Genomic DNA, 9,467 nt, shown 5'->3' with positions numbered 1-9,467 from the left:
TATTGGACATTACGCATTGCTGTAATTATCTCATTGGCACTACTTAATTGCTCATAGTTTATTTGACGAATGCAACTGCTGCGACATATTTTGCCAATCTTAAGCTCAGCCGTCATTCTGGCGGCGCAGTTTTGGTTGATGCATGACATTTAGGTTCAAACACAGTGTGTACATCGACTGTAACACAGATAGTGAAAATGGAAATGTGAAAAGAGAAGGCCAGTGATTAGAGAGAGAGAGAGAGAGAATGGGGAAGAAGAAGACGTTAGCAGATGAAAAGCAGTGCCTAGTGTTTGTTTTAGAAAAAGAGAGCTATTGTGTGACCGTTAGCGTTAGGCCCGCCTCCTCGCCTGTTCTCAACTAGGTCCTGTCGAGTGTGGATAAATAGGTGGGCGCTGCGCGAGAAGTTTTATTGAGTGACTTGACTTCGGGAGCAGCATCATGTCTGGAAGAGGCAAGGGTGGTAAGGGACTCGGCAAAGGAGGCGCTAAGCGCCATCGCAAGGTGCTTCGCGATAACATCCAGGGAATCACCAAGCCGGCTATTCGCCGTCTGGCTCGCCGTGGTGGTGTAAAGCGTATTTCTGGTCTGATCTATGAAGAGACTCGCGGTGTGCTGAAAGTGTTCCTGGAGAACGTGATCCGCGACGCCGTCACCTACACCGAGCATGCCAAGAGAAAGACCGTGACCGCCATGGATGTGGTGTACGCCCTGAAACGCCAAGGACGCACCCTGTACGGCTTCGGCGGTTAAACGCTCTAACACCGAACGACGCGAACACAACGGCTCTTTTAAGAGCCACCCACATGTCTAGAAAAAGAGCTCTTCCGTGTGGGGGGGAAAGGCTTTTTCTTTCGTGAAGCATAAAGCATCAAACGCTGTACAGCAGTAGCATAAGTGGTAGATCTATTTGTATTTTTTTGTAATAATTCTCTCTCTCTTTTTTTTATATATATATATAACTCCGTATATATTAAATATTGTATTATATATAATATCGTACAGTATACAATATTAGATACATATATATTAAATATTGTAACTTGTTTGATTAAAACAATTTAGAAAATGATTTTAGTAGAAACTTCTATATTTCTCTTTCTCATACGCATGCATGCATATATATATATATATAAGAGAGAAGTGGGGGAAGTCAAGTTTTTTCTGTTTTTTCAAGCATAAGGTATCAAACGCTCTACACAAGTAGAAAAAGTGATAGATAAGAACTATCTGTGTACATAAAAAGAGAATTTATTTTTGTTTTTTTGCACACTTTTTTTTTTATACATTTATATGCACAGTATTAAATATTATAACGTGTTTAAAATGAGTTACAAGACGGTTTTAGTAGAAACTTACTTCCGCGTTTCTTTCTCTTTCTCTCTCTCTCTCTCTCTCTCTCTCTCTATATATATATATATATATATATATATATATATATATATATATATATATATATATATATATGTGTGTGTGTGTGTGTGTGTGTGTATAATTTTTTTCAAGCCAATTGTTTTTTCATAGTGCACGTTGCACTGTAAATACAACGGCGGGAAGGGAAACAAAGCGTAGCGGAGGAGGGAGGAGCAGTAGGAGGTGCCATGCAGGAGGAGGTATCGAATTTTGGCCAATCAAAAAAAGGTGTCTTGTGTGGACGTCATTAGCATGTGGGTCTGTAAATAGAGCGGGCGCGAGGCGGGCGTTGGTCATTTTCTGTTCGTTTATTCGAGAAGCAGCATTATGCCCGATCCAGCCAAGACCGCGCCCAAGAAGGGATCAAAGAAAGCCGTGACCAAGACAGCCGGCAAAGGAGGCAAGAAGCGCAGAAAGTCCCGGAAGGAGAGCTACGCCATCTACGTGTACAAGGTCCTGAAACAGGTGCACCCTGACACCGGCATCTCATCCAAGGCCATGGGCATCATGAACTCCTTCGTGAATGATATTTTTGAGCGCATCGCCGGTGAGTCTTCTCGTCTGGCTCACTACAACAAGCGCTCCACCATCACCTCCAGGGAGATCCAGACTGCCGTGCGCCTGTTGCTTCCCGGCGAGCTGGCCAAGCACGCCGTGTCCGAGGGCACAAAGGCCGTCACCAAGTACACCAGCTCCAAGTAAAGCGCGTTACCGCCGTCTTCATCAACCCAACGGCTCTTTTAAGAGCCACCCACTTTTCATACAAAGAGCAATCAATTTTCTTTCGCTTTCTCTCTTGCTGTGTGTGTGTGTGTGTGTGAGTGAGAGAGAGGGGGGGCACTTCTGAAGTGCTGCTCTCCCACGAATGTTCAGGCTTTTGGGTAATTCTAGCAGTCTGATAAATGCAGAGATGAGTACAACTCAACAGGGTTGTAGCACGGTTTCTCGGGCTTGTATAATCTGAGCAATGCAAAATGGGGCTTTAGCAGCACAAAGTTATTCATATTAAGACTAGCAACAGGAAGTAACTGAAAATGGTATTCTAGTAACACGTAGAAATTCAAACTAAGGTTCTAGAAGCACGTAAAAGTTCTAAATACTGTTGTAGTAACATGTAGTCATTCAAAACAGTGTTCCAGCAGCACAAAGTCATTCAAAAGAATGCTCTAGCAGCATAGAATACAACACACACACACACACACACACACACACACACACACACACACACACAAGGCTATAGCGGAGTTGGGATAAAGGGCATTAGGGTGACTGTGCTCGTTAGGGTCAGGGAGGAATCCGACCGAGCTAAAGAGGAGGAGGCCGGATGGGCTGGCTGGTGCTAACTAGGTGTGCCTGTTTGGCCCGGGACTACAAGAGCGGAGCGCCGCGTACGAGTGGCGAAGCCCTGACACTGGCAAAGACAGAAGGAGTCTTCTGACCTACACCTATAATCACATTTTCTTGTTGGACATGCTTTCTCCCCTACAACTAACAATGTCTTACTCTCGTCTTTGCTGCTCTGTTCAGCTCTTCCTACTTTCCTACTGACTGTTTCCCACCCACCTAGTCAACTTTTATTCAACATTTGTTCTTTTCATCTAGACTTTAAATTTATTTACTCTTCACCATCTATTCATATGCTTTCAGTTTGAATGAAAGTGAGCAAGTGATTTCTAGCATGCTAGCCGTGTTAATGAATGATAGCGACCATGCAAAGTTTGCTCCAGTCGAAGAATAGCTTGTTTCTCTATGAATGGGACTGTTGTGTAAACTTCTCCTTTGAAACTGCTTTATCCTCTTTACTCTGAAGCTAAAATTTTTAGCACGGTTTCTCGGGCTTGTATAATCTGACGTGATAAAAAAAAAGCTGGGTGCTCTAGCAGCTCTGTGACGTCCACCAGGAAAGCCAGGTCAGAAAGCCATTTCTTATCCATGGGCTCTTGAATACTACCAATCTTGCTTTCCTGAAAAGCTCTGATCTCATCACGCAGATCAAAAAATCTCCTGAGAACTTTTCCTCTGCTCAGCCATCTAACCTCCTGGTGGTACAACACATCACCATATTGTGCATCCATCTCATCCAACAATACCTTGAACTGCAGGTGAGAGAGCGCCTTGGAGCGTATATCATTCACAATTTTGACGGCATCACGTCCACAAACCCGATGGATTGGGCACATAGCTGTTCTTGATGTAAAATACAAGAAATCTGATAGCTGGCCCGTGTGGCACTTTCTTGAGCTGATGAAGGACATAGCAGCGCGCTCTGCTCAGATCGAAGTTTAGCAAGCAGCTCGCTAGCCTCCTGTTTTCATGCCTCGCCGCTGTCCTTTGAGAAAGCTGAAGAACATTTTGTTTCATAATGACGGATTTTGTACTCTTTCAAAACAGCAACTGACTGCTTGCAAACTAGACACACTGCCTTTGAATTGATTTCAGTAAATAAAAAGTCATCTTGCCAAATCTTTTAAAATTTCCTCTTGTCTGTGTGCCAGTGCCTGGATCTCTCCACTATTACCTGTTTGTTGACTGTCGCAATGCATGCTGGCCTTGAAGTACGCATGTACATTAAATAAAATTCTAATTCTTATTCTCTACATTTAATTTCAATTTACATTTTTTGTAGCTCAAATTAAAATTAATAAAAAAATTAAATTAGAAATGAAGATCAGCATCAATCAAATCCCCTCCCCTCCCCCCCATATGGCATGGCGGGCCAAATCAAAAGTCACCATCTCTGTTCTAACTGTTGTAGTAGCACCTAGTCATTCGAACTAATGTGACATTAGCGTGGTGACATTAGCGCAAAGTCATTCAAAAGAATGTTCTAGCAGCATGGAATACAACACACACACACACACACACACACACACACACACACACACACAAGGCTATAGCGGAGCCTATAGTCAGGCGCGCTGTGCTTTACACGGCCCCCAACGCGCTCTGCTTCCGATACTACACACACCACTCGACAGCTGCAAAGACATCAGGCTCGTTCCCAAGGCTCCTCTTTAACTCGGCCCAGAACGCATACGACGGCCGTGCCTGCTTTTCGCCCGTTTTTACACACCACATCGCACCAAATGCGCAGCCCGCCGGCTTGAGTACAACGCGCGCCGCGCCTTTTCATGTCCGCTGCACGAGACTGTTGCTCTCTAGTCGGCCAGGCCGGGCCACGGGGGAAACGAGAAAGCCCGTCCTCGCTCAGCGTGTGCTTCAACGTTTTGAATCTCGTCTTGCGAGTGGGATTTTCACCGAGAAATGCCATGAGAAAACACATCTGAGCGCGCGCCGCGTCCGTGCATTCATTCAGGGGCGCCCGAGTTGAGTCTACAACGCTCTCATATCTGTTTTTAAGACCAGCCCCCGGCCGCTGGGAGGGAGGATCATCCTGTGTTACACACTAACGTACAGTGTACAACTCGTGTATTCTACGTAGTTCCAAGAGAGATGGCAGAAGTCGCACCCGCTCCCGCCGCCGCGCCGGCCAAAGCGCCCAAGAAGAAAGCAGCTTCGAGAGCAAAAAAAGCCGGCCCTAGCGTCGGCGAACTGATCGTCAAAGCCGTTTCCTCGTCTAAGGAGAGGAGCGGCGTGTCTCTCGCTGCTCTGAAGAAAGCGCTGGCTGCCGGCGGATACGATGTGGAGAAGAACAACTCCCGCGTCAAGATCGCCGTTAAGGGTCTCGTGACTAAAGGCACTCTGGTGCAGACCAAAGGGACCGGCGCGTCTGGCTCTTTCAAGCTGAACAAGAAGCAGACCGAATCCAAGAAGCCCGTGAAGAAAGCCGCGCCCAAAGCGAAAAAGCCCGCCGCCAAAAAGCCCGCCGCTACTAAGAAGCCCAAGAAGGTAGCGGCCAAGAAACCCGCCGCCGCGGCCAAGAAGTCTCCTAAGAAGGCGAAGAAGCCCACAGCCGCCGCAAAGAAAGCCACCAAGAGCCCGAAGAAGGCGAAAAAGCCCGCGACCCCTAAAAAGGCAGCCAAGAGCCCCAAGAAAGCGAAAGCTGTCAAGCCCAAGACCACAAAGCCTAAAGCGGGAAAGCCGAAGAAGGCAGCACCCAAAAAGAAGTAAAGACGTTTGTTTCTTTCATGCTTTTGTTCCTTAAACGGCTCTTTTAAGAGCCACCCATATTTTCCTTTAAAGAGCGACAATTCATTTTCAGTCAAGCTTTATGGAATCAAAGCAATACACGTTAGAAACATTCAATAGTATGGATACACATATCTGCTACTTATGTACACATAACCACACGCTGATACTGATTTTAGTACAGTAGGATAGAATCCTGATCGTGATTCCTAAACGTCATTCCTGATCTCCAAAACGATCACAGAATATGTAGGATAGCATATTGATACATAATAAATCAATGTTAATGATAAGAATAAATAAATTCAGTATATAGTTGTTACTTCGTGCTTTTGTATGAATATTCCCTTCTGTCTGTTTTCATTCGCGCGCTCGCGCTCTCTCTCACACACACACGCACAAACAGGGATGGGAGGGTTGACGCTGGAATTCGACGGCCTGTTTATGATTGGCTAATGCGCCACTGCGTTCTTAGCGAATAAGAGAGTGGCCGTTTTGTCTATATCACGGAGAGCTCGGGGTGTAACGTTCATTTCGGAGTTGTTGATAAAACATATTTGAGCATCAAGATGAGTGGCAGAGGAAAAACCGGCGGAAAGGCTAGAGCTAAGGCCAAGACTCGTTCATCCAGGGCTGGACTTCAGTTCCCCGTGGGACGTGTGCACAGGCTTCTGCGTAAAGGCAACTATGCCGAGCGCGTCGGTGCCGGCGCTCCGGTCTACCTGGCCGCAGTGTTGGAGTATCTGACCGCTGAGATCCTGGAGTTGGCCGGTAATGCCGCCCGTGATAATAAGAAGACCCGTATCATTCCCCGCCACTTACAGCTCGCCGTGCGTAACGACGAGGAGCTGAACAAACTGCTCGGCGGAGTGACCATCGCTCAGGGTGGTGTGCTACCGAACATTCAGGCTGTGCTTCTGCCTAAAAAGACCGAGAAGGCCGTTAAGACCAAGTAAACTCGTCCACCGCTGCTTTGTCAGTACCCAAAGGCTCTTTTAAGAGCCACCATCTTTGCTTCAAAAGTGCAGTTTTTACACCCGTTTTTCTACTGAAGTCAGCACGTTTATTAATAATAATAGTGGTAGTTAGCCTGTTGCTTAAATGAAATCTAAGGGGTGAAAGTGCACTTCTAAGACAGCATATTTGTAAATAAAAAAGGACTCGATAATTTTCTAGTCATGATTTGATACCATATTTAAGTAATGACTATAAGAACTATAATAGCAGTTAGCGTGCTGGTTAAATGAAGTCTGAGGAGTGAAAATGGTTTGTGACGGCGTTGTGTGTGTTCCTAATGAACAAAGCAGAGAGCGCGCCAATAGAATTGTGGCGGGCGTCTTGTGTTTCGAACGGAGGCAGAGAAGACGGTCCAATAGTCAACAGGTGACGTAAAACGTTCTATCGAATAGCAGACGAGCGCGTTCGAGACGCCCAATCAGCGCAGGGTGGCGTTATGGCTTAAAAAGGCCGCGTTCGAGCGCGCCGTTTATTCTGTTTTTCTATCCGTGAAGTGCAGAGCGCGACACTATGGCAAGAACCAAGCAGACCGCCCGTAAGTCCACCGGTGGCAAGGCGCCAAGGAAGCAGCTCGCTACTAAGGCTGCTCGCAAGAGTGCGCCGGCTACCGGCGGCGTGAAGAAGCCTCACCGTTACAGGCCCGGCACCGTGGCTCTGAGGGAGATCCGTCGTTATCAGAAGTCTACTGAGCTGCTCATCCGCAAGCTGCCCTTCCAGCGCCTGGTGCGAGAAATCGCTCAGGACTTCAAGACCGACTTGCGTTTCCAGAGCTCGGCCGTCATGGCCCTGCAGGAAGCGAGCGAGGCATACCTGGTCGGTCTGTTCGAGGACACCAATCTGTGCGCTATCCACGCCAAGAGAGTGACCATCATGCCCAAGGATATTCAGCTGGCCCGCCGTATTCGCGGAGAACGCGCTTAAACCACAACTCCGTCTAATAAACACAAAGGCTCTTTTAAGAGCCACTTCATCGTCTCAGAAAACAGCTAATTTTCTTTCTTGGGCTGTTTAAGTATTAGAACGTGGTACAGAGAGAGAGAAGGAACAGTAATAATAATGTTTGTATATATGTATGTGTGTGTAAATGAAGTGCACGGCTTTCTTTTTTTATCAACATTATAGAAAGGTTGGTTATTTATTTTGCATTTTCATGATAAATATAGTCCTATGAGTATTACGTGATGTTTGTTTTTATAGATGAGCCGTTAATTGTGGTTATGTCCGAACAACACAATGCACAGGAATGAGCTGTGTCATTAAAATAGCTCAAACTTACCTTCTGTTTCGGGCGGCGTTGTGCTGGATGGAGCTTGACTGCCCCCGTGTGTCCAAACTCGGGAACGGCAATTTTCTAGAAGCGGATTTTAGGGCAAGAGCTATTACATCATACATACATTTCATCCATCATCCCTTTTGTCCCGTCCATGATAATTGTTTTTGTAATTTAATGATTGTAGACATGACCTCATCTTTGAAATCTTATTCCCTATTTGTGGATATTCTCTCTCTCTCTCTCTCTCTCTCTCTCTCTCTCTCTCTCTCATATATATATATATATATGTCCACTGTATTAAATATTATTTAATGTGTAAAACGAGTTAGAAGACGGTTTTAGTAGAAACATATAAGTATCACTTTCATTCAAACTGAAAGCATATGAATAGATGGTGAAGAGTAAATAAATTTAAAGTCTAGATGAAAAGAACAAATGTTGAATAAAAGTTGACTAGGTGGGTGGGAAACAGTCAGTAGGAAAGTAGGAAGAGCTGAACAGAGCAGCAAAGACGAGAGTAAGACATTGTTAGTTGTAGGGGAGAAAGCATGTCCAACAAGAAAATGTGATTATAGGTGTAGGTCAGAAGACTCCTTCTGTCTTTGCCAGTGTCAGGGCTTCGCCACTCGTACGCGGCGCTCCGCTCTTGTAGTCCCGGGCCAAACAGGCACGCCTAGTTAGCACCAGCCAGCCCATCCGGCCTCCTCCTCTTCAGCTCGGTCGGATTCCTCCCTGACCCTAACGAGCACAGTCACCCTAATGCCCTTTATCCCAACTCCGCTATAGCCTTGTGTGTGTGTGTGTGTGTGTGTTGTATTCCATGCTGCTAGAGCATTCTTTTGAATGACTTTGTGCTGCTGGAACACTGTTTTGAATGACTACATGTTACTACAACAGTATTTAGAACTTTTACGTGCTTCTAGAACCTTAGTTTGAATTTCTACGTGTTACTAGAATACCATTTTCAGTTACTTCCTGTTGCTAGTCTTAATATGAATAACTTTGTGCTGCTAAAGCCCCATTTTGCATTGCTCAGATTATACAAGCCCGAGAAACCGTGCTACAACCCTGTTGAGTTGTACTCATCTCTGCATTTATCAGACTGCTAGAATTACCCAAAAGCCTGAACATTCGTGGGAGAGCAGCACTTCAGAAGTGCCCCCCCTCTCTCTCACTCACACACACACACACACACACACACAGCAAGAGAGAAAGCGAAAGAAAATTGATTGCTCTTTGTATGAAAAGTGGGTGGCTCTTAAAAGAGCCGTTGGGTTGATGAAGACGGCGGTAACGCGCTTTACTTGGAGCTGGTGTACTTGGTGACGGCCTTTGTGCCCTCGGACACGGCGTGCTTGGCCAGCTCGCCGGGAAGCAACAGGCGCACGGCAGTCTGGATCTCCCTGGAGGTGATGGTGGAGCGCTTGTTGTAGTGAGCCAGACGAGAAGACTCACCGGCGATGCGCTCAAAAATATCATTCACGAAGGAGTTCATGATGCCCATGGCCTTGGATGAGATGCCGGTGTCAGGGTGCACCTGTTTCAGGACCTTGTACACGTAGATGGCGTAGCTCTCCTTCCGGGACTTTCTGCGCTTCTTGCCTCCTTTGCCGACTGTCTTGGTCACGGCTTTCTTTGATCCCTTCTTGGGCGCGGTCTTGGCTGGATCGGGCAT

At 46.2% G+C, this 9,467-nt stretch overlaps 5 protein-coding genes across 5 annotated transcripts; 4 read left to right on the top strand and 1 right to left on the bottom strand.

The window, feature by feature from the left end:
- Positions 1–1,696: 1,696 nt before the first annotated feature.
- Positions 1,697–3,075, top strand: LOC128630857 (histone H2B-like). The gene has a single exon (XM_053679170.1). The coding sequence runs from the start codon at positions 1,741–1,743 to the stop codon at positions 2,113–2,115; it is 375 nt and encodes a 124-aa protein (XP_053535145.1). The 5' UTR covers positions 1,697–1,740; the 3' UTR covers positions 2,116–3,075.
- A 1,194-nt stretch (positions 3,076–4,269) lies between these two features.
- On the top strand, positions 4,270–5,629 carry LOC128628764 (histone H1-like). The gene has a single exon (XM_053679149.1). The coding sequence runs from the start codon at positions 4,867–4,869 to the stop codon at positions 5,482–5,484; it is 618 nt and encodes a 205-aa protein (XP_053535124.1). The 5' UTR covers positions 4,270–4,866; the 3' UTR covers positions 5,485–5,629.
- A 361-nt stretch (positions 5,630–5,990) lies between these two features.
- LOC128630854 (histone H2A) lies at positions 5,991–6,471 on the top strand. Its single transcript, XM_053679167.1, has one exon. It carries the CDS (start codon positions 6,072–6,074, stop codon positions 6,456–6,458), a length of 387 nt encoding a protein of 128 aa, XP_053535142.1. The 5' UTR covers positions 5,991–6,071; the 3' UTR covers positions 6,459–6,471.
- A 473-nt stretch (positions 6,472–6,944) lies between these two features.
- Positions 6,945–7,487, top strand: LOC128630850 (histone H3). Its single transcript, XM_053679163.1, has one exon. The coding sequence runs from the start codon at positions 7,030–7,032 to the stop codon at positions 7,438–7,440; it is 411 nt and encodes a 136-aa protein (XP_053535138.1). The 5' UTR covers positions 6,945–7,029; the 3' UTR covers positions 7,441–7,487.
- Positions 7,488–7,770: 283 nt separating this feature from the next.
- LOC128630858 (histone H2B-like) lies at positions 7,771–9,467 on the bottom strand. The gene has a single exon (XM_053679171.1). The coding sequence runs from the start codon at positions 9,465–9,467 to the stop codon at positions 9,093–9,095; it is 375 nt and encodes a 124-aa protein (XP_053535146.1). The 3' UTR covers positions 7,771–9,092.

This window comes from Ictalurus punctatus, unplaced genomic scaffold, assembly GCF_001660625.3.
Source record: "Ictalurus punctatus breed USDA103 unplaced genomic scaffold, Coco_2.0 Super-Scaffold_100068, whole genome shotgun sequence".
Classification (NCBI taxonomy): Eukaryota; Metazoa; Chordata; class Actinopteri; order Siluriformes; family Ictaluridae; genus Ictalurus; species Ictalurus punctatus.
This window is presented reverse-complemented; position numbering and strand designations above follow the sequence as displayed.

What these genes read in the sequence shown, in the direction of transcription:
- LOC128630857 (XM_053679170.1), top strand. Translation starts at nt 1,741, where the DNA reads ATGCCCGATCCAGCCAAGACCGCGCCCAAGAAGGGATCAAAGAAAGCC.
- LOC128630850 (XM_053679163.1), top strand. Translation starts at nt 7,030, where the DNA reads ATGGCAAGAACCAAGCAGACCGCCCGTAAGTCCACCGGTGGCAAGGCG.
- LOC128630858 (XM_053679171.1), bottom strand. Translation starts at nt 9,467, where the DNA reads ATGCCCGATCCAGCCAAGACCGCGCCCAAGAAGGGATCAAAGAAAGCC.
- LOC128628764 (XM_053679149.1), top strand. Translation starts at nt 4,867, where the DNA reads ATGGCAGAAGTCGCACCCGCTCCCGCCGCCGCGCCGGCCAAAGCGCCC.
- LOC128630854 (XM_053679167.1), top strand. Translation starts at nt 6,072, where the DNA reads ATGAGTGGCAGAGGAAAAACCGGCGGAAAGGCTAGAGCTAAGGCCAAG.